Here is a 24,342-nt window from a genome sequence, read left to right as displayed (position 1 = left end):
TCAGAAAAGGCAGTAATTGACTTGGGTTCATAATAAATGTTAAAGGCATAGGCCAAAAGTCTAAATGGCTGCTTGGATAATATTATTTTATTATTATTATTTACTTGATTTGTAACCTGCCTTTCTCATCCAAGGTGCTAACAGCAATTAAAATAAATAAAAGATATGCATAAAAAACTATAGAATACAAATAAAACTATAAAGTAGAGAATAAAAGCGAAACAGCAGCAGTGATAAAAACCATCAGTTAAAAAACAGTTACTAAAAAAGTAGCCATCATATCCTCTACTGGGCATCAAAAGTTTTCCAAAATAAAAAAGTCTTCAAGCCATGCCACAAGGCTAGTAGTGAAGAAGCTGTTCTCAACTCAAAGGGGAGGTAATTCTACAGTATAGACGCTACCACCGAGAAGGCCCTATTTCTGGCCACCATCCCTCTAACCTTTCTTGATGGTGAAACAACCAGCAGGGCCCTCTGATGACTGAAGAGAATGAACCAGATTGTATGGAAGAAGGCAGTCTCTCAAATACGCTGGTCCTAAGCCGTAAATGGCTTTACAGGTCAAAACTAAAATTGGGCCCGGAAACAGCAGCCAGTGCAGTTGCCAAAGCAGCGGTCCAACAGAGTCAAACTGCAAACCTCCAGCAACCATACAAGTCACCACATTGTGCACTAGCTGCAGTTTCCAGACCATCTTCAAAGGGCAGCCCCACATAGAGCATGTTGCAATAATCTAACCTACAAAAATGTCTGGTTTTGCTTATCTGAAATTCTAACATCTGTAGAAAAATTAATATGACAATTTGATGAGAGATACTTTGCACCTAACTTGTGAATGTATGAATTAGTGGTTTATCTGGTGGTAACTTTGCATTCAATTGTGTGGTAGTGCTAACACAAAAAAGGCTAGTCATGAAAAACTGATAAATGAAAATCATCTTGTAGTGCCTTTGTGTCACAAAAAGTGGCTGCAAGAATCGGGGATTAATTTCATGACAGATTCTAACAGTAAATAGCAGCGGAGAAAAGGCTAACCTGATCTACGCGTACCGACTCAGAAAACCCCATGTGTTATTAGTTGCTACATTTGTATTTTAAACCCAAGAGTCATGTGCAGGAACTCCTGTTTATGTAAAGCATTCTAATTGATCTTAGAAACAAGCAAACAAAAAAATAGAAAATCTTGTTGCATGTTTTTTTTCATACACTAGTACTGACTCAGAAAGAAAATGGAATGATTCAATTTACTCTGCTTTAGGCAACTCTGTGAATAAAGTTGAATTGCTTTTATGGATTTTTACATCTACTTGCAAAGCGAACATAAAATGATCTTGTATAGTTTTGAAAGACTAGAAAAAAGATTTTGCCTTTTTTTCCAGAATGCTGAAAGGACACACAAAAAATGGGTATCTGACAACTTTTATGAAACAGCATCAAATGTTCTGCTCTTTAAGGACTCTCATTTTGTGTTTGTGGTTATTAGTTATTACATATTTTGCTGTTAGGTAAGGACATTTCCTGTGGAACGCTGGAAAGAGACTGTGTTTTTAGAATTTATTTCAGAGTTTAGTTGAAATTTTTGTAAATATTTCTGTTTTCTGAAGGAAGGGAGGAAGCAGTAGATTCAGTGGCAAGATCTGAATGCTGCTTTCCTTGTCTGCCTTCTACATCTGTTCGCATATTTGAGAGAGATGCTGGAAACACCAAAATGGGTTTTCATTGCTTTATCATCTGCAGCATCTGCAGGGATTGCTGTGTCACAACGAAAGGTGCGCCAGATCAGTGATCCTATTCAGCAGATTCTAATCCAGCTGCACAAGATTATCTACATCACCCAGGTGCGTGTAGCCGGTTTTGCTTTAATATTATAGCTCATCCTTTTCTGTTAGTTGCTATGGCTCTGTATGCTCAACGGAGCCATTTATTTTTGCTTTCACTAGTTATGGCCTTGCAGCCAAGCCTGTGCATGTCTAGTCAGAAGCAAGTTCCACTGAGTTCAGTGGAACTTACTCCCAGGAAAGTGCTCAAAGGACTGCAGCCTTTGATTCTGTCAATCTGAAAACCATGGACACATTCTCCAAAGTATGCTTTTGTTTTCCTTTTAAAAATAATTTTGCCCTTAAAAAAAACTGTTCATTCTGCTATTCAGCCTGTACTGCTGCTTCTTATATGTCCTAGTCCACAGACAATCCCTCGACTTTGATAAGGTGATGAGCAAATTTGCAAACCTTTCTCCCTGTTTTCAGGTGATTTTCCAAATTAGGTTGGGTTGCATCCTAAGATTTCCTTCTTCCTAAAGGAGTTTTTTTCCTCTGGAAGAAGGAAACCCTAAAATACAACCCATTGTTATCTTCCTTGTAAAATATTCCCAGTCTTTAGACGGGGTTTTTTGAGCAGATGTAGACTACTTCAGGGCAGAACATAAATTAGAGGTTTTGGTGGGGCAAGGGGACAATGTAATGTTAAGCACATCAACCGAAATATAAAATAGTATGTTGATTAACTACTGTTGTAATTTCCTCTAGGTAGGAACCATGTTCTGTTCTGAATTATAGTCCATGAATAACTTTCCATGAGTAGCATCCCAACAAGAACTTCCACTGTCAGGAGGTCCTTTCATGAACAGAAACAAGCGTTCTGCTCATGTTGTGTGTCTCTGCCCAAGCAGAAGGAATCCTTACTTGAGTGGAACAATCCTTCCATTCATGCACAGGTGCCCTGGGCCTTAGAAAGCCTGCCAGAGGTGTCTCAAAGGCACTTTTAGTTTTCACAAATCCTGGTTGCATCTGGGAGGTCACATGAGGCTCTCCAACATGGGTCGGCACGTTGGGTCAAATTTGCAGGTGCTAAACCCACAGTTAAGGAGGCCCCACTGTATATGTAATGCAAATGCCAGCATATCTTCCAGCCTTTCAGATGTTGTTACAAGCAGTACTTAGAGTCATGAGCAATGATGGCTCTGTGTCAGGTAAGACTCTTTCATTATGGATCAAACAGAGTGACATCACAAAACTTCACGGGGTTATCTGCAGGTTCTTTTGAAGCCAATTTTATTAATATGATGATACAGTGTTAGCATGAGTACCAACAAAGTACCAAGTTCAAACAGAGGGCAGATAATAGATTTTGGTATGCTTATATGTTCAAGAACAAAGATAGCAGATTCTGGAAAGCTGGATGGATGATTTTAGCCTTATGCAGCTTTTGTATTCAATAGGATCACAAAATTAATACATGCACCTTGAAATAATTCCTCTTCAAGACAATTTCAGGCTCCATGATGTTTTGATTCAAATGGATTGTGCCAAAGGAAGGACATTGGTGAATTGAGAGACTTTTTATATTGCGTAGATCATATAGATATTTATGGTAATAATAGGATGCTTAAGCATAAATTGTGCAAAGTTGAGTTAGAAGAAGCAGAGAAGAAAAGAGCGTTGGAAGAGGATAACCACACTACCACATTCTCAGTCTTAATGAATTTGTCTTGAAATTCCTATCCTTTGGCAGATCTCTATATACATTCCTGCTCATTCTGTCACCTGTGCTTTTCGGGCAGCAACAAGAATTACTCTTTCTAAGCAAGAATTCCTTCCTTGCTCTCTAGAGCAAGCAACTCTGGATTCTATGCTTACTAAACAGCTTTCTATATCTAGGACTAACTGGTAATTTCTAAATGCAGAATGAACATTGGAATAAAGGTATGCACTACTTAACAACCATTCTCTTAACAACGGATCACATATATGATGGTGGTCAAAGCACAATAAAGATGCTCTTAATGAGGCAGTTGTATCTCCCATAACCATAGCAGGGTGTCTGTTTACACAACAGAGAGACTCTTAATGCAAAGAAGAGGCAGTCTATCTCCAGGAGCCTGTGCAGCCCACTAGTGTCTGGCAGGGAGTGTCTGTTTACGCAACAAAGGCAATAGATTGGATTGAATGTTCACTTAATGACCTAATCCCATAACAACAGGGATAGGAGAACATATCCCCGTCGTTATGTGGCACACACCTGTATACTGATATCTCAGCCCAGTTTATAACTGTAACTCTTACTCTCTCCCCCATTTCTCAACGTTCACTCATTGTCATTGGCCATCTTTTCATTTGGCCATCTTTCCTTTATGCCTTGTGGTCATCCTGTGATTCAGTGTTCTTGATGTTGCTTTTGTTTGAGACCTCATTTTTGCTAGGGCAGCGTTATCACATGCTGTAAGATTTCTTACTTCCCTTGTTTGTATCTTAAACCTATTAATTCTTTTATCAGGGGTTACCAACTTCCCCCTTTTGAATGGATGAAACATTTTTTTCCAGAGCAAGAGTCATACTGGCAAACTATGGGTGCAATCCTAACCCCTCATGTCAGTGCTGGAAAGCACTGACTTAAGGGCAACGCAGCTCCAAGGTAAGGGAACAAACATTTCCTTACTTTGAGGAGGCCTCCATGACTGCCCCCCAACTGCAGGATGCAGCACACGTCCCATTGGCACCGCTGTGCCAGTGCTGGAAAGTAATAACATAAGGGGTGAGGATTGTGCCTTAAGTTAATTTATGCAGATTTTTGCTAAAATATATTCCTTGTCCTATAATTAATATTCATTATTAATTTCATTGATCCTTTCTAAATTAAAAAAAGTAGTACCATACCTGGCTGCATTGACTCTCTTATCACCTGGTCTGAAGCAAGAGAAATTTGTCACTGTTTACATACTCTGAAGACATTTTTGATATCCTGGTGTCCTTCAGTTTAGAGTTGTGCTTGGCTAGTTTTTGTGGATTAATGTGACCAAAGGGAGTGGTTGCACCCAAAGTCTAATTAGGAAAAGTTTTGGAATTTGTTCACGAGGCTTGGGAAAAGGTCTTGAAACATGCTGACAAGGCAAGCTTTCATACTGAATGGCACTGCCTACTGCAGAATTTAAAAACTATTTATATCTTCTCCTGTATGGATTGTTTTGCTAAACCTGTGAAATAACTCTGCTCTCCACATCACAGGATTTTTTTCCAAATATAATCCAAGTCTAGTTCACAACTTAGCTTTATATAAATCGCCCCCCCCCCCAACAGTTTCCATGCCCAAAACTAGGAATCTTCTAAATTTCAGCATCAGATGGGTAAAATAACTCAGAATGCTATTGGGGATTTGTTGAATTTGGGGATTAAGTTGAAATCGCTAAGTATAATTCAGTGCTTTGTGAAATACTCTATTAACATTCAAATTCTGTGTTAAAATCTGATGAGAGGTGTATATTGTCAGGGGACATTTCAGATTGCTTAGACAAGCTGCAGGGATTTATAAATAAAACTTCAAAACTGAATGCAGATGTTTCTAATATACCATTAGGCAGAGTGCTAAATGAGCTTCTGAAGAGTTAGTGTGTATTTAGGAAAGATGAAAGAAAAGAACAGTGTAATATTTAAAAAAGAAAAGCACACCACATCTGCACATTTTGCAGGCCTCCATGTGTAATATCAAAACTGTCAAATGTACTGTTGAAGGAGAAATGGTGATGCACCATGACAGTCCTTATGGAATGTATCAGAGGGCCTGGATTTGCTGATCTTTCTTGGCCTTGGGAGGCAGAATGTTTGGGCAGCCCTTTCCAGCACATTATCTTCCAACATAATAATCAATACTTTTGTGGGCTTGTCTACTATGAGTTGTACCCACCAAACTAATTCCCAGGTCATCAAACGTCCCATTCAAGCAAGAAGTATGCTTTGCACTTTCATTCTTGGCTGGCTTTAAAACAGGAACTGAGAAGTACATAAACTCACTGACCAGTCCATTGTCATGGTCCCCAGACCTTCTAGTGGTCACCTCCCTTAATGTGGTCTTAGCCGATATGAAGTGGGACACTTTTAAAATATGTAGGATGTTTTATTTAAAGCGATCACTTGCAGATCTTCTCTAATGAGCAGAAGCTGAAGTTCAAGAGGGGAGAGTTCTCATTGTTAGTTCTTGGCTGCCAACAGCCTTTCCCATTCAGTTTCCATGGCAACAGGTTTCATTCGGATCTGAGAAAAATCATGTAAGCTTTTTAAAAACGATTATGTAAGCCGCTTACCTTATTTCCACTCATCTGGTATCCGAGTCCCTGAAAACTGAAGCAGGAATGAAAAGCCAGTGGCTGAGACAACTTTGTTCAATTTCTTTTACAGGCACTTGGCCTTCCAGCCCACTTTACTTGTTACCAAGGGCATTAGTATATGCAGGCAACTTATCATCCCAACATAACGTGTTTGGTTGAGAAACATCCTGAAACAAATGACATATGTTGGCAGCCTCTTGTCCAAGCAAAAGAGTCTTCATCAGTATTATTATTATTATGTCCATCTGTGTGCACACTGCCTTCCAAAGAATGAGAGGTCAGGTGCCCATTCCAATGGGCTCACAATTTGAAATCAACCCACAGGAGACATCAGAGGAAGAGAGGGAGTAGAAAGTACCTGAGGAAGAATATGTGATTATTTAATTTGCACATACTAAGACTTGTTCCAATAGAATATAGAGACTAGGGAATTGGTCCAATGAATGACATAAAACGGGTTGTCAACCTATGGCCCACAGGACGAATCTGGCTCACCAGCTATTCAGCCTGCCTGTTGAAGTTCACCCCATGCAGAGCTCAGTTTGGGAGGCTTTGCCTCCCACCCAGTTTGCTGTACGTCAGATGGGGAATGGCATAGCAACTTAGGGACTCCACAAGTCTGGTTGGGCAGCTCCACCATTCCCCATCTCATGCGCAGCAGACTTGCGCAGTCAAGCTTCCCAAGCCAAGCTCCATGCAGGTCACTTCAGTGTGCTCAGCAACCTGCAAGTTTGGTGCTGACATGATAACATCACCTCCAAACGTCTGGCCCCATTAAAGAAAAACGTTGTTGACCCCCTGACATAAAAGGTAGATCTGAGGAAGGATTTAAAGAAATAAGAGAGGAGAAATTTTGGAGGCACTCTGGAATAGAGTGCAGGAAAGAGGTGAGACAATAGAAGACTCAAGAGGTTTGGTTCAAGTCCATCTAGAAACTGCTCCCCTTAATCTGTGATGTATAGAATTATGTGTAGTTATCTCAGTGGTGAAATGAGTGCATTCTGCTCTTGCTCAAAGCCACTTTTGTATAAGGCCTCATGATCCAGAAGGAATAGCTCTTAGTGTTTACTCTATTGCCACCAAGCAAGAAAACATGCTTTTTTACTGTAGGGCAGTACACAACTGCCACCATGGGCATTTGCTTTGGCATGGGAAAGGCAGGATATAAATTTTTCAAAAAAATAAATAAGCCAAAAACTAAAAGGAAGAAAGAAAAGTCTAAGTGTGGAGTCTGCCTCCATCCCATAACAGAGATTCTAGGTTTTAACTCTATAATGACCATGTTGCTACACCAGTTTGCAAGAATGGGAAAACCCAGCGTGACTCGAGTCACCACCCCCGCAACTCAACTCAAAAAAGAGTTATAACAGGGTACTTTCTGAGTCTCCAAGTCACCCTTTAGTGACTAATGGACTTGAGTCAAGTTCCCCTCCTTTAAAAAACCCACCGTGGAAAAAAACAGGGCTGCTGCCAAGGGGTGTGTGTGCATGCGTGTCGGAGTTCTCTTTACTCCCCTGCTGTCCATGTCATCTGTAAACAGGGTGGGAGGGGACAGCGAGAGAGTGGGAATGGAAGCGGCAAGAGGGAGGAGGAGAAGGGTCACGAGCAGCAGCTGCGAGGCTTACCAGGACCACCCAATCCTTGCAGCTCTATTCAGAAGTAGTCCCTCTGTCGCAGATCATTCAATGAGGGTCCCCCTCCCAATTAACAACAGAGCTATGCTGTGCAAAGCGTGATCACTATGAACTCCTTCCCTGCCTCCTCTCTCTCCCTGGGCTGAGTTGCCCCCTTTAAAAAGCCAGCCTTGGGAAAAATGGGGCTGCTGTCAGGTTCTGTGTGTGTGTGGGAGTTCCCTTTAACTATTTCCCTGCTGCCCCCTTCCATCTGTAAACAGGGCAGGAGGGGGTGGGAGGGGCTGTGTGAGAGCTGGGACAAAAGCAGTGAGAGGGAGGAGGGTCACAAGCAGCAACTGGGAGGCTTACCAGAACAACCCATTCCTTTGCAGCCATACTCAGAAGTAGTCTCACTGCAGCCGGTCATTCAGTGAAGCTCCCACCCCCACCCACCAGCCATGTTGGCGGCTCCTCCTCCTGCCCTCCCTCAGCCAATGGAAATATGAGAATGCCCATCCAATGATCATCCGTTCCTTCCTATCAGAGATGGGAAAAGAGTGCCCAGTCCTGCCTCCCCCTCCTGCTCACATTCACCCTTTCCTGCCTCCCGGTTGGAACTCCCTGCTGCTCACCGATCAGAATGCTGGCCCTACGTGATTTTCCATGCCATGGAAACAGTAAGCAAGCACAGACACAGGCAGACGCAAGTCTTTTTTAGTGTCTTCCACGCGTGTAACTCACAAGTTGCCAAGTCACCCAAAATCACACATTTTGTGACTCAAGTCCAAGTCACTGACTCAAGTTTCCAACACTGCCAGTTTGATACTTTTTTTCTTTAGATTTCCATAGTTAAAAGCCCTGTCAATGAGAACAGATGCCTAGGCTGAGCTCACATTAAGCTACAATCCTGATTTCAGTTTGTTAGTACTGGTTAAAGGCCGCTTCACATGTTTTAAGTCTTTAGGATGTATCTCTGATATGTACTACATATATGGCTGAAAATGTTACAGACTTGGTGTTGCACGTGAGGCAAAATGGGTTTCGAAGCATGTTCCAAACAGAAGTGTGGGTTGCTGGGGAATGGAAGTTGTCTGTAACTCTCTGCTGCTTGGACACATAATAAAAAATGTGTTTGCTGCTGCCTAACTTGTGAAGCAGCCCTAAGAATAATTCTCCTGTAATGATACAAGCAGACGTGAATCAGCGTAACCATCATTGTTATTTCCTGTTCAGAAAGACTTAATAGATGAGATTGTGTTGGCATCATGGATTCTTGTGGAAAGCAAGAAAAAAGTATTTCCAAAGTAAAAACTAAATGAAAATAGCTTAATTCTAAGAAGGGTAGTGGATTTTTTGGGGGTGCTCCATTTTCTTTTGCTGTGGCAAGAATACATTTGGATGTGACTGCCCCATCTATGAGGTCAACTGACGTGCTCTCCTCATGCAGCAGATTGGTGGAGGGAAGTCCATTTCTGACCCCCTACTTGCCACCACGGGGAAGGCTGCCACATTACCTGTTAAGGATAGGAGCAGCATTTGGCACACTACCTCAGGTACCAGGAGGTCTTGGGCTGGCCCTGCTTTTGGCATGCAAAAACAGCTGCTCTGCAAGGTTTGTGACTTTCCCAAGTAGCTGGCATCCATTTAAAAATCTGCAAGTGAAGATATATATAATCAATAGACTGAACAAATGAAGTCAGCCTGCAGCTTCTTAAATTATAACTGATACAGTATCACCAATGTGTATTAAACATAAGTTTTGAAAAATAAAATCCTTTCCCTGCCGCTATGTGCTCACAATCGAAATTTTTAGCAGAAATAAGGGAGACATGAACATGAGCAAATGCATTTACATGAAAGCCCTTACAGACTTTGGGCCCTATCCTAAACAGTGCACGTGGGCTTACTGCCGGCACGCACTGTCACAAACATGCCATAAAGTGCCATTACTAGCTCAGCACTGGCCAGGCCTGTAGGTGGGGCTTGGGGGGGAGGCGGGAAGGAGGCATTCTGAGGCAGGAAGAGGGTGAGGAGAGGGTGGGGAGGAGGTATGCTGGGGGAGGGGGCAGAGCGGAAGGGAGGCAGAACCAGTGGAGCTCAGCTCCACTGAATCCTGAGCCTCCATGTCAGGTTCGCCGCCCAACATGGAGGCTCTTGATTCTACAGCGACCGAAGGGTTGCCATGGAATCAAGTAGCCCCATTGCAGGGCTACTCGACTTACCCGGGGGAAGGGGACGAAAGTCCCCTTTTCCTAAGATGCCGCTGGTGCTGCCCGGCTCAGATGCAGCCATTTTAGTGCTCAATTAGTGCAGCCATTTTTGGTGCCGTGGCAGTCCCACACTCTGGGCAGCATAAGGTGGTGCTGTTTCTTTGTGCATATAAGGAATAGCTATCATAAACAAGTGTCCACCCTGATGTACGCACATTTGTTTATCTGTAAATAATCTCCATGTCATCAAGGATCCTACTTTCAGGGATTCCTAATTATGTGGAGAGAGCCCATTATGTGGAGACAGCACATTGAGCTGTACAAATGGAGCAACCTACATACAATTTGAGGAATGCATATAGGGTGGGAATGGAGCCTGTTTCCATGATGTCACACCCTGTGTGTGAACACATGAGGAAATTATGTAAGGGGCTTCTGTTGAAATTGGGGGTGAAGTCTAAGGGGGTATGCCAACAGTCTCACTGTTGAGTTTTGAGAATGGACTTGCAGAAACAATTTAAGAGAAGGAGCAGTGCATAGGTGTTTGGCAGGATGAGGAAGTTTTGGGCAAAAGAGGCAGCAATGAACAATGGAGAGAATATTTGTAAGAAATGTACAAGAAAAGAAAATAAGAACCCATTTTTGTAAGTCAGCACTTACTGCCCCGTCCTATTTCCCACCACATTATAGCATGCACCAGTAGAACACATGCCACATGCTATGGGGGGGGGGGGGGAGAGATCAGACAGGTAAGTAAAATATTTACTTAATAAATCAATACACTAAATATAAGTATACATATATTTATTTACCCGCTGGTAGGCTGTCCTATCACCTATGGGTTTCATCGGACCTATGCCAGCTATCTAGCTGGCTCAAGTCTGAGGAGAGACAGGGGCAGGGCCAGCAGAAAAATGGGGGATAAGATCTGGTGTGCTCAACTGTTGCCAGATCTACCCCTTCTCCCTTGGCATGCTGCCCTAGTTCTTCCCTCCAAATGCCCCATTACCTCCCATCCCTGCCCATGGCCTGCCCCTGCTGCTAATTTTCCAGTGCCTGTAGAGCCTCCCGGGGCCACTGCTGTACATGCCGCAGTTCTTGCTATTTAAGGCAGCAATCCAGCGGTGTACCTCATTGGCCTGGCTTTAGCACCACCATAAAGGACCTTGCACTGCTAGTCCCCTCAGCTGCCGGAATACTTGGGATTGGGGTTTAAGTAACAGAATGGATAAAGGAGATGCTCAGCAATTTGAAGGTGGAAAGTTTTCATTATGATTTAAATTCATTTTAACAAAGTAAATTTCAATATTTCTGAAGTACTCATACTTGGCCACAGCAGTATTTCACATTCTTTTATATCATATTTACTATTATGGTGTAGTGATATGACTTAGAATGTGAACTAGGAATCCCCCAGCTTGGATTTCTGCTATTCGATTACCCTTAGTCAAGGCACTGCCTCTCTGTTTAAGCACTTCACCTGCAGTATGGAGATAATAATACTAAGCTATTACACAAGTCTGAGATAATGTGTAGAAAGTGCTTTGAATGTTCTAAAGTGCTATACAAATTCTAGCTGTTGAAGGAGGAATAGCATCTCTGTGCTCAGAATATGGGGAATTTATATGTATGCAAACAGTATTATCTAAGGTGGTAAAAGAGCAAATCCTAACTACATTTTCTACCATTATCCTATATGTAAACTGTTGCCTACTATTTGCTTGCCACTTTGCTAGTTAGTTGTCAGTTGTTGATGATTTCCCATTTCTGTACAGCACCATCTGCAATATGAAGAACACCAACACCCAAGCTAACCATTTCTACCCCCTCAAACAGCTTCCACCAACTTTACACAGCAACTTGAAAAGAAGAGTCATTGAGAGATTCAAGAAATCCCTATTCAGTCAGCAGAGCAATCCATGTAACTTGAAGTCCGAAATCAAAAAGGTGCGGTATTCTGCAGGTCACTTCCAGGGGTGTCATGATTTCTTCTGTTTGAAATGTGAACCATATATTTCGGTGGTAGGATGCATAGGGACATATTTTTAAAGAGCAAGCAAGATGCTTGCCCATACCCATTAGTTTACCCATACTAATCTTTTTTCATGAAGAATGCATGCTTGCAGACAACAGCTCATCCAAAGCTATTAATCTAGTTGTTTTAAAAATGATTTGAATTTAATTTGAATGCATGTTTGTATTTATAACAGGAAATTAAACAGAAAATGAATCTGACCTTATTTTAATAACTATTAAAAACTTGGGGATAACCAATGGGAGTTTTGTTTTCATGTTTCAGTCATGAGGAAACAAAATTTCTAAGCCTAATTTCTAATATAAAGTATGGCCCCAATCCTATCCACTGCCACCAGTGCTGATGCAGCCACACACAGAAAGGTGCACACTGCATCCTATGGTGATAGTCGTGGGTGATCAGACAGCCTGCAGGAGGCAAGTAAAAATATTTTGTTCTTACATCCTGGTAGGCAGCCTGTTTGCCAATGGTTCTCTTCAGACGTATGCCACCTATTTTGGTGGCTTATATCCAAGGAAAGGGTGGGGAAGTTTGACAAAGGTGTGGCATTCCCTCCCTGCCTAGGAATGTCCCATTTCCTCCCACTCCCTCCCCTGACCTTCCCACCACCCACCTCAGCAACCAACTCACCTGGAGCTGGTGGATCAGACTGTCTTTGCCACTGGCTAATGTGCACTTCCACCTGGATCCTGGCTCTTCTGCTGGAGGGACACATGTTCTGCTGGTGGAGATCAGTGAATAGGATTGAGCTACACAGAATCAAAAACAAAACTTGAAGAGAGAACAAACCCTCAACATTGAAAGATCGTTCTGAAAAATTCTGAGTATTTTATGTAAATGATTCTAAACTCTTCTTTACATAAAATCCTTTTTATTGTAAGCAGTCACTTTAGAAAAAATCTATTTTTGCCTTCTAAATATTGCCCCATCTTAATATGAATAGAAGCAGGTGTCTGTCTCCAGAGACAACAGGTCATGATCTTGGGTCAACCAGAGAAGCCAGAGGGGTGCAAAAGTTAAAAGAAAAAGATGTGCTCAGAGATTAAGAGGGGGAGAGCTGTGATCTTTAACCATTAACATTTTTCTCAACCTGACCAAAAAGTACTGAAACCATTCAGATGTATTTCAGTGCCAGATAATCTTGACATAGCCCAGCAGGCCTTAATTCAGATCATTACAGTAGAACCTCCAAAGTTGACCACCTCTCTATAATGATCACCTCCTTAAGTTGACCTAATTTTCACAGTATGGACAGACACTGCATATACACTATGGGAGACCAGCCTCTCTATAATGACCACCTCCGTAAGTTGTATCTTGACCACTTCGACCATTGCACAGACCAATGCACAGAGTATTAATTTACCCTCCGTAAGTTGCCCACTAAACATGATACTGTGGGCCTGTGTTTTGTCTGGTTTGTCCCATCTTGGAAAAGCAAGAAGCCATGCGACAATCCCTCCCCTACGCCTGCTAGCGTGTGTGCGAAAGGGTTTTTATATGTGGGCACACTGCACTTAGCCAACAGACCTGCACCGGCTGCCGATTGTACCTGGACGTGTACCAAGCTGTGAGGGACATGAGGTTGCTTGTGCATAGATCCTTCTGGAGCATTTCACAATCCCTTCTGGTCTTCACCACTCAGAAAAGTTTAGTGTCATCCACAAACTTGTCCACCTCCCTGCTTATCCCTGTTTCCAGGTCATTTATGAAGATGTTGAAAAGCACCAGTCCCAGGACAGATCCTTGAGGCACTCTACTTTCCACCTCTCTCCACGTTTTTTGTCAATTGCCCATTGACACCCACTCTCTGTTTCCTGGTCCTCAACCAGTTCCCAATCCATGAGAGGACCTGTCCTCTTATTCCCTGACTGTGGAGTTTTCTCAACAGCTTTTAGTGAGGGACCGTATCAAACACCTTCTGGCATTTAGTGAATCTGAGGAGACCCAGTGGAGGCCAGGCAGCCTAAGTAAAAAAGTGTTTTTTGTTTTGTTTTTTTTTAGCTGTTGGGGCTATGTAAGATGCTACATGCTATGGACTGGCAAGGGATAGCATTGGTCTGCCTGTCTGCTATGAAACCAAGTATTTTTTTTTAACTTACAATTTTTTTAAGCTTATGAATTTTCAGGGTTTTTTTTAAACACTGATTGTGGGCTGTTTATTCTCTGTCTCTTGATATAGATATAGATGATATAAATAGTAAGCAACACAAGAGGATCAATTTTCATTGGTATTTGCAATAAAACATTTAAAAAATCAAATCTAAATAATAACTTGGCCTTGCATTTGTTGTCCTGGGAGCTAAACATGATAATATTTAAATGCCTTTTTCCATATGTTGACCACCTCCCTATGTTGACCAATTTCCTTCAGTCCCTTGGGTGGTCAACTTAAAGAGGTTCAACTGTACTTTTCAGCTATCGCATTCTTGCAAGCTCTGCAAGATGTGCATCTGTTTATAAATGCTATTTTGGATCCTGTCCAGTACAGAAAGTATATCTGTGGATAATTTTGGAAACTGTTGAAAATTCTTCTTCAAAGACTAGCGCACAAGTCCAAAAACACACTACCAGCACATTAAATTGTATAGCAGCCACTTTCTAGTTGTCCCAACAGATGGAGGTAACTTCAGATGTATTTTCTTCCATTATTTTATTTCCATCACCCAGGCTAAAGGGGAGTAATAACATGTGCCACCTACCCAGACAGTCACAACATTTTCCTTACCTTGTATTTATCCCCAACTACCTTATGCTGGAATAAAACTTCTTACATTGCTTTATTATTAACAGAAAGTCCAGCTTTAGACTGCATTTTTTCTGGTTGGTCACAGATATTTCAGATGTGTAACCTATTACATGAATCAGTAGGCAGGCAACTGGATCCACCTGTCACTTTTTGTGTACGGCAGTAGCAGGAGATCTGCACATACAAGCCCCTGCTGAATTGCCCTACTTGGTGCAACAAAAAGAAAGCAGATCACGAGGTCTTCTGTGGTCACTAGATTAGGTAATTGTTGGATGTTTTTGTGGATCCATTTATAAACATGTGATGACGGCCTTTGCCAGGTAACCCCAACACAGGATTGATAAAGAAGGTCTTGTGCACTATCATTGGTTTACACTAATCCTACCCTCCCCCCCCCCCGGTGCAGAGACACTGAAAAGGCACATGCTGTATTGTGGGGGATTGAATTACTTTGGAGGGAAAAGGGGATTTAAATCCTTTTAAGCCTCCTGCTCTGCATCGAATCTCCTTGGACCTGCACCAGCTCTTTAGCTGGCACAAGTCCACGGAGAGAAAGGGGAAAGGGAGGATAGAATCTGAAGTGCACCATTGTTGCCAGATCCACTCCCTCCCACAGCCTCCCTGCCCCGTTCGTCCCTTCTCCCTGCCCAGTTTTGCCCCCTCCCGCCATTGCCTTACCTGCTCCTGCAGGTCCAGGGAGATTCACTGACATCCCAGGAGCATTGTGCAATAGAATCACTGCAGATGTCCCTAACTCAGACATCCATAGCTTGGGTGATCTTGTGTATCTTCCCTTGACAGCAATTAACATTACCTTTGTTGCATTTGACCATTTCTGGATTGGAGCTGTAGCACTGATTCTAAAAAAATAATGTTTTGTGTCTTCCACTTCTTCCATGTGATGAGAAGTCCAGGAGCAGTGCTGTTTTCTAAGTCTGAGAGAGCACTGAAAGCTTATGGTATCTTTGTAACTTTTGTTTGATTTACAACTATACAAGCAGACCTCAGTAGAAACAAAGAGACGCTCCAACAGCAGGCATTAGATCTGCTAGTCTTGAAACAGATTCCCAGAGGGAGACCCTGCTTCCTTCATCTTCAGCCAACTCACAGTGCCAAGTGCTCTATGCGTCTGCTTCCTTCTTGCTTAAACTGCCAGACTGGCTCCAAGACTGGCTCCAGACTGGCTCCCTTTTCAAGAAAATATCGGGCTTATAGCAGAGGAGATGGGTGAAAGCAACCCTCCACCCTGATCCAATTCAGGCATCTCTCATCTCACCCCACTCCCTGTAGTTATTTAAAAAAAAATGCAAGAACCAAGATGCAAGAACCAAACTCTGTGTTTAGACATAAGATGTAGCTTGACCCTAAACCACAGGTTTTCCTAAACTCTGATGGATCATTGAATCCCAAAACTGGAGAAAGATTTCCAGGTACCAGAAGACTGTCTTCTGTCATTAACTTCCATTGATGAAACATCCAGGCAGATCAGCCTGGCCTATTAGTCAGCCATCTGCCTAACAAAGGATTGTCTCCCAGTATCCATAACAATCTGCTACCCAATATGTTTTCAGTGAATGTATTTGGAAACTTTTGTGCATTTTACTTTTCTTTCCAGTGACTGAATCAGGTAGGAGGAGATGATAGACCACATAAAAGATACATTTTCCTATATAAAATGTATACTCCAACTCTGGGAAGAGTGAGGGTAGCACAAATGTTATCTAGGAAGTTAGATAAAAGTTGGAGACAGTGTTTGTGTTCTTGATAGAAATAACAACATCTTTAGGTCTAATCAGTAATGTAACATATTGCCCCAGTGCCTGGGCAGTGGCATCGCAACATCATGTGATGTCACTGTCCCGGGTTCTCCCCGGAGGGTCGGACACTGCTGTTTTTGTGTGCCCCATTCTGGCTTCTGTGGGGGCTGGTAGCCTTCACAGAAATTGGAGCGGGGCATGCAAAGCCAGCTGCGCCATGCCCTTGGGGAGAACTCAGAGGAGACTGGGCGGAGCCTGGGGGCAGTCATGCACCCCTGTGGTGCAGCACCTGGGGCATGTGCCCCTCAGGTTCCATCCAAGTTACGCCTCTGGGTTGTCTAATATCCAACCCCTTATTTTCATTATTCTCATTTTGGTGTGGCTGGTTTTAAATGTGATGAAAAATGGTTGCCCGGAAATTCTGCTGTACAAATCTGATAGGAGTGAGCAAAAGCTTTTCTGAAAGTGTAAGAGTGATCCATAAGAAACAGCAGGGGCATCTGCTCTCTTGCCTGGGTTAAATACCCAACCCTAAGTAGCGTTGAAGCCAGAGAGCAGCATCTCAGTTGTGAACTTTTACTTCTGCGGCTGTAAATGGCAGATGACTGGTTTGAACTCGTAACTGTAAATTGAAGCAGATAGTGTATAATATGAAAACCTTCCATAATTTAAATTCACTGAAATCCGTTCACCTGGCCAAGGCCAGCTGTGCTTGGGTGAGTACCTGACACTTTGAGGATTATACATTTCTCCCTCATTTCATCTGATGTGACAGTTGTCACTTTTTCCAAGCAACTTCAAAAGGACTGAGCACCCTGGAGGGATCAAAATGGCTGAAATCGAAGGACCCATCAGTGGGTGCTGCTAAGCACTCTGCTGCAGTGAAAATAGGGCCAGTGCCTGCAGATAGATTCTCAGACTTAATACTAAGAATTCAGTTTACTGCATGATAAGAGTTCAGTTTACTGCATTAGTTTAGTAAATTGGAGGTACATCTTTCTCCCCTGTCCTCATGAGATATGTCAAAAAAGCATTAGCGACAGATCATATTTGGTACATGACTCTGCATAGAACAGGATCTGAGAGGTGGTTAGCTCATGAGGTTTAAAGGCTCTTGTGAAAATCTTGACAACTTCCAGTTTATTTGTTTTAAAGAAAGAAAAGCGGATGTGTTTTCTTACTCATGATTTCAGAGACAAATTAATCCCTTTGTGGTAGGTGAATAATGGATATAGAACTGCACATTTTAAAAAAGGTCCAAACATTTTTCTCCTGACTTGTAAGATCATTTTGTGATTTTTTTTTTAAATTACATCACCTACATCAAGCAGGGAGTCAAACAGAATCCAAACCCAATTTTTTATGTTTCAATTCCCTGGATCAAAATTTTTTATATTCAGTATGAAACCTGTAGGTAATATTGTACGAGTATATGTGAGAGGATATTACTCCAATGTTGGTGTCAGAATAGAATGATACATAATTAATCCCTCCTAATAACATACCCAGGGAAATGACGTTATAACAATGCCGTAGTTCTTCCCAAATCAGACTGAGATGATTGGGGCAAGCTATTGAATCTGCATTGATTCACATTGCATCCTCAGCTCAGGCATTCAACACAATGGCTACTAGGGTGAGAAAAGTTCCATCTGCATCAGGATTCTGTTCATCCCTGGAACCATATACCCCTTCACAGAGTATTCTGTGGTTCTCCAAGGACCCCAATATATACTCTCTCTGTCTCTGTGAACCACTATGACTTTCGCTTCAGCAGAGATCTCAGTTGGGTTCCTCATTCTGATCAAGGTATTCAGTCTGGTTTGACACTTCCTCCACTTTAGACTTCTAGCTTAGAGCTTTTTATCTGTGACTAAATAATTCAGTAGAGAAGAATGGGGTTGACATTCATGCTTTGCCTTTTTGCAGCTTCTCCAAGGTTCTCCAGAGCTTATTGAGCCTAACTTTTTCACAGCAGATTGCCACTTGTTGCTTCAATCTTCAGGGGGAAATGTCATGGTCCCAGATGACAGACCAGGTAAGTCTAGCAAAAGAAATTATTTCCATCCTTTCCTATTAGCTTGTGCTCTTGACTCTGGCAATGTTCAGAAAAGGCAAATAACTGCTAATATTTATCTATAGTTGCTTACAGCATGGTTTCTCCTTAAACCTTTCCCACATGGTGACTCTAACTACATGGGGAGATCAGGGCTGGCCAAGACTGTGAGGAAGTGCACCAAACACTGCTCTCCCTTACCCAGTAGAAGGTTTACTACTTTCTCTGTTGCTCCTGGGATTCAAAAATGTTTATAGAGTGGAAGAGGAAGTATGGGGGAAAGGTGATAAGTCTTTCATTGACACTCTACCACTGTCCTCTTCCCCGCACTTCATCTTGTGCACCATTTCTCTCTTCATTTTCAATCCAGGGGGCAGGAAAATGAGGAATGGTTGAAATAGCTGGATGGAGGCAGGCCTGTCCTGCCAGTCCGCTAACTTGAGATGACCACCTCATTTGGCCTCATGGAGATGGTCATCTCTCCCCCTGCTGAACCCAAGGTCAGAATTTGATATGCTACATTGTTTTATAATAATCAGTTTTGAGAGTCTAGTTCTAGCAAGAGTAATCAAGAAGAATATAATATTAAAATATACTGGGGTGGGGGTGGAGGAGGACTATATAGGAGGGCTAGAAAAAGGGAGGTTTAAAATGGGGGAAATGAGGGTCACTTGATAGAGGGAGGTTTCCCAAACACAACTAGCAGCACAGCAAAAAAAACAAAACAAAAAAGACCACATAGGAGTAAGGTAGCAGGGGAAACGGAGAACAGCTACACTTCTGAGGGGAATAAAAGATGAGATATAGTCGGAGAGCTTATGCAAAATACCTAGAATAAGTAGCTAGCAGTGTAAAGCCTTATCAAAAAGAGTGACATGGTCACAGCAGAACCGGAAAAACTATTTTAGCAGGAACATTCTGAATTGGCAGAAGAGGAGCAGAGATGGAAGGAGGGAAGGCCTGCTGGGAGGAGATTATTTCTTTTGTACTGAGCCCATGTAAGCTGGTAAATAAAGAATGTTAGCCAAACCAATGATAATTTTGAAAGAATGGTGTATGCTGTGGTTTTTGTATAATGTCATTCAAAACACTGATTTAGCTTCACAGGTTTGCAATTTTCATTGCTATAATAATGGTCCTAGTTACTCCTCATGGGAAGCATGCTTGTTTCATTGCTGTATTTAGGTTGTCTCTCTGCCAATGCACTCAAGGTGATTTACAATTTAGAATACTACAACAAAAATGTCAGGCCATTGGTAGTCTTTTTGACAGTTTCACTCTATGAAAAAGAACCAAAGCAAAGGGGTATGTGTCTGCCATTGGTGTCTATTAGAGACAAAGAGCTCTGGGGAGATACCTAGGTGCAAGGGGCAAGGATTAAAGCCCTTTGTTCACTGCACTCCCAGTGCTGATTGCCCTCTTAACATTCTAATTGCTATTTGCAATGATAAAACAAGAACACAAGCGGGCCAAATTATGTATTTATCTTAATATGTAGCTTGGCTGTGAGGAGAAAATTAAGCTGTTTGTCCTGGCCTTTGGAATGAACGTATTGTGATCTGTTGCCAAATGGCCAAGTAACCCAGTACTTGCCAGTGGTAGCATTTCTGTGTGATGATGCACAGACCATAGAATATACTAGTACCTATGAGTGCCAGTGTTATCAGAGAAACAGCCCAATCCTATTTGGCATTAGCACTGGTAGAACAAGCGTTCTGATCCCATAACCTGGGTCCACTCAGATATGTGTCAGCAATTTCGCTAACTCAGGTTCAAGTACATTTGGCTACAAGGCTTACCACCAAGTACGGGAATTAACACCTCCCTGCAGGATACAGCAGTAGCCATTTTAGTGTTGCTGCATTGGCAGGAGGGGGGAACCATAGGAATGGGCTGAAAGTCTTGGAATCAGGCCATTAATGAGATTTCTGCTTTCCGGTTCTCAATATCACCATGAAAACAGAGCAGTCGTCTTGACAGAGACATCTACAGGTGCTCGAACATGCATATTGGTCTCTTGTACATGCAGGGATTCCCACTACCTGCAGTGGAGAGAGCAAGTTCACATGCAGTTTCAAGCTCTGTTGAAATAAATCTGAAAGTTGGTCCTGCCATAGAAACTCCAATGTACATGTTGCACCTTCCAAGCCCAGGACAAATCTGTGGATATGATGTAGTTGCTGCCTTTATCTCACTATCGCTCTCTGCCTTTTGCATTCTCCTTAATTAACTGTAAGTGTGATTAAAACAAAGGAAAAAGAGTTGTGAGGGAGGTTTTTCATCATGTGCGCAAATCAGTTATTAACCCATAAACCTGGTAATGAACGCGTAACAATCGTCCGCTATATCTTAAAACGATGACAGTGTTTTCTGTTTAAGAACCGGCTCTGTAGTGGTCTGTTTATAAAACAGGAAAATCTATTCAGTTTTCTAACATTATCTGGTATGATGATTTATTTGTAGGTCTCCCTAGCACTTTTGACATGGACGAAGGAATGACATATGAACAAATGCAGGTCAGGCAATGCATTGTTTCTGGCAGGTTTTGTTCAAATCTTTTAGTTGTTTTTTTTATAGCAAATAACAAAAATTGGCCTTTGCTTTCATAGACGGTGATTGAAGAAGTTTTGGAGGAATGTGGGTATTACAGTTTCTCTTCAAACAGGTGAGTCTGAGTTTCATTTCAAAGAGAGAAGCTACAATATAGCATACTAGGGATAAATATCTTTTTATTCAGTTTCCTAACATTAGGCAGCAATCCTGTCCACACTTTCCCGGGTGTAGGTCCCATGAAAATAAATGAGGCTTACTTCTGAGTAGACATGCATAAGCTTGTGCTGTTCGCTTTCCATTAATGCAGTACCTGGCTTTATAGTGCATAGGCCTATGGTGGATACAACTACTAGAGAACATCTGAGTCAGTATTTTGATGGCCACAGCTGCTGCATCCTGACAGAACAGCATGGATTATATAGCCAGTTCTTCTCATTATTTCCCACCCCTCCTCCTGTAAAAGCACATTTTGAAATGAAAGGCACCGCCATTCTATTCACTTTGATGGGTGGGAATATGTTACAAAAACTGTCATGAGAAAACAAATACTGATAAAGAATTTCAAGACTGCAAACTAGTCTTGTTGATGCATTGTTTGGATGTAGAACAAAAGGGTGAACATCAAAGGGAATTATTAGTATTGTAAACAACCTTGTTTACGTTAGCACAAAGTGCTTCACAAGGCCGTGAACACGTGAAGTGATCAAAACAGGGTTTTGGGTGTATAGATACCAAGGACAGTGCCTTTTCTGTGATGGTGCCAAATCTGTGAAATTCCCTTCATCAGGAAATCTATCAAATCTGATCAAACATCTGAGGAGTGTTCAATGGGCATTTTCATTTCACTTGGCTTTTAATTGCTAATTCTGCTTATTTTATGTTTGCTGTTTTATCTATGCTGTCATACTGCTGCATGCCCTGACAATATGTATTTTTGGTGAAGAAAAACAACACCCAAAACCCTGTTATAAGTATTTTATAAGGGTTGTTGGGTGTTGTTTTTCTTCACCAAAAATACATATTGTCAGGGCATGCAGCAGTATGACAGCATAGATAAAACAGCAAACATAAAATAAGCAGAATTAGCAATTAAAAGCCAAGTGAAATGAAAATGCCCATTGAACACTCCTCAGATGTTTGATCAGATTTGATAGATTTCCTGATGAAGGGAATTTCACAGATTTGGCACCATCACAGAAAAGGCACTGTCCTTGGTATCTATACAGGCAGATGACCTGAGGTCTGGGCCTGACAAGCAGATATTGATGCATAAGGAAGCAAACAATTTAAAATAAGTAAATAAATGAAAGAATTTGAAAGAACTTACATCAATGTCTTACAGAGCTGCTACTTTAATTTCAGTATCTATTTCTCTTCCCAGCCTTTGCTACCCTAGTGGTTCCTTCAGGCCTTTCAATAGCAGCTGGAGTGCATTTAGTGGACTGATGGGATGTCCCGAAATCCATCAGTTTAAAGAGGATTCAAGCCAGCCAGTGAAAAACAGAAAAAGGAGATTAAACAAGTACCCCAATTGACATTTTACATTAAAATCAAATGTTTGTCCTGTCCATATTCACACATACAATATGGCTACAGCTCACATTTCTTTAAGAAACAAAGCATTTTGGATAGAGACAGAATGCTGCTTTTTAGCCATAGACAAACCTTTTCAAAGTTTCTGAAACAGCATAAACCCTTTAAAACCCAAGTAAAATATCTCTGAGAGGTGCTAATCATCTGTTAATTTCAGTGACAGATACATTAAACGTGCATTGGCACCTAGAACTTAGCTTGGAATTTCGCTGCTCTGTTTTGGGACTGCAAACGTTCCACAGACTGGGAGGTGGACAGTCTCATTCTCCTCGCCGGTTTTAAGAGGTTCCATTTCTTCTTTTCCCTAATGTTACATCTCTGAAACGTACCAGTTGGAGAGCACCAAGATCCAGTACCATAAATAAAATAGAATTTCACATTCCATAATACAACTTCTTTAATCTTTTCAGGTATCAGTTCTATCCATGGGGAACAAGGAATCATCCAGCCAGAAGATGAGAACCTGTAATTCTGACTAGTGGCAAGTTTGCTAATGAGGTCTAACTGCCTTGACTCCAGCTATTATTGTCTTATTGCCAAAGATACTTTTTGTTTAAAGAACAAGGAAGGAAAATGATGTTTAAAAATTTAGGGTAGTTTGCAAAGAGTGCTCCAGTTCACAGAACACAAGCATGCAATTGTGACAATAGTTATTTGCAATACATTTTTGCCTGCTTGTGACAGTTCTTCCAGGTGCCTGTCTTAAGAGGATGACACAATGTTCCCCAGTGAATTCTTGCTGCTTTTTATATCCTTTTGAATTAACTGAAAAATACTCAGGATTGTTGGAAATATATTTTAAAGTTTTAGAGATGTGCTTCTATCAGATTTATCTTTTATAATAATACTTTTTATAAGGAGAGAAAAATTGGACTGTTTAAGGTGGGAGAGAGAGATAGTTAACATCTTTGGTATATCAAAGTTAAGCATTGCCTGAAATTCATTGGAAGAGAAGAATATTTCCAAAAGAGTTGCTTTAGATATATATATATACACACACACACACACACTAGTCTTTTGGGTATTTGGGATTTCTGCTGCAAGTATGGTACATTAGACAGTATTTATGGCACAAGTTCAAATAATCTCAGAAGGAAAACTTAAAGTATGTTTAGATTTTATAAGATAAATGGTGGTGTTTATATGTATATATGCAACTTCTAAAGTGTACATTTGTATTCAATGTTATATACATGCACGTAGAACTAGAAGGGAATAAATAGCTAAATGTAACTTTTTTATTGCTAGTTATGTTTGCCGCACTTAATGCACTTTGGAAAAAATATAAACATATTTCTGGAACTATGTACGAAAGTGTGCACTTCCTTGAGTCATTGTTATTAAGACTTTTAGCCATATTTTCAGATTTTTTTTCTACTGAATTCTGAATAGATGTACAGTATCATTTTTAGAATAACCCCTGTAGACAATTGAGTAGATTTATGGCCCAATCCTATTGGGAACTTATGGCAGCAGATCTTGCAATCTGCTGCTATAAGTCCTAGTGTGGCACTGCGAAAGGTGTGCTATTGTTGTGTGCTGCAATAGCATCAGCACAAATGACCAGGGGCCCTGTGTGCTTGCTAGTGGCTCACAGGCAGCACTGAAGCAGTTAAGGTGACTGCAGGGGTGGGTTGTAAGCAATTCAGGGCCTGATGGGTGGGGAGGTTTGAGGGCAG

At 41.6% G+C, this 24,342-nt stretch overlaps 1 protein-coding gene across 7 annotated transcripts in view; it reads left to right on the top strand.

Annotated features, from left to right (window-relative positions):
- Nucleotides 1-23,928, top strand: part of NEK10 (NIMA related kinase 10) — a 111,057-nt gene extending 87,129 nt beyond the window's left edge. For 4 of the 7 annotated variants that reach the window (XM_066627297.1, XM_066627294.1, XM_066627300.1 and 1 more), the window contains 6 exons: nucleotides 1,738-1,838; nucleotides 11,757-11,867; nucleotides 18,391-18,499; nucleotides 20,981-21,033; nucleotides 21,127-21,182; nucleotides 23,074-23,928. In XM_066627297.1, the coding sequence (XP_066483394.1) occupies nucleotides 1,738-1,838; nucleotides 11,757-11,867; nucleotides 18,391-18,499; nucleotides 20,981-21,033; nucleotides 21,127-21,182; nucleotides 23,074-23,122 (479 nt within the window). In that variant the 3' untranslated portion in view covers nucleotides 23,123-23,928. Of the gene's footprint in view, nucleotides 1-1,737; nucleotides 1,839-11,695; nucleotides 11,868-18,390; nucleotides 18,500-20,980; nucleotides 21,034-21,126; nucleotides 21,183-23,073 lie in introns of those variants that run through there. The other 3 variants (XM_066627296.1, XM_066627298.1, XM_066627299.1) reach the window with 3 other exon arrangements.
- The last annotated feature ends 414 nt before the right edge of the window (nucleotides 23,929-24,342 follow it).

This window comes from Tiliqua scincoides, chromosome 5 (genome assembly GCF_035046505.1).
Source record: "Tiliqua scincoides isolate rTilSci1 chromosome 5, rTilSci1.hap2, whole genome shotgun sequence".
In the NCBI taxonomy this organism is placed as follows: domain Eukaryota; kingdom Metazoa; phylum Chordata; class Lepidosauria; order Squamata; family Scincidae; genus Tiliqua; species Tiliqua scincoides.
The sequence above is the reverse complement of the archived record's forward strand: the minus strand, read 5'-3'. Positions and strand labels throughout refer to the sequence as shown.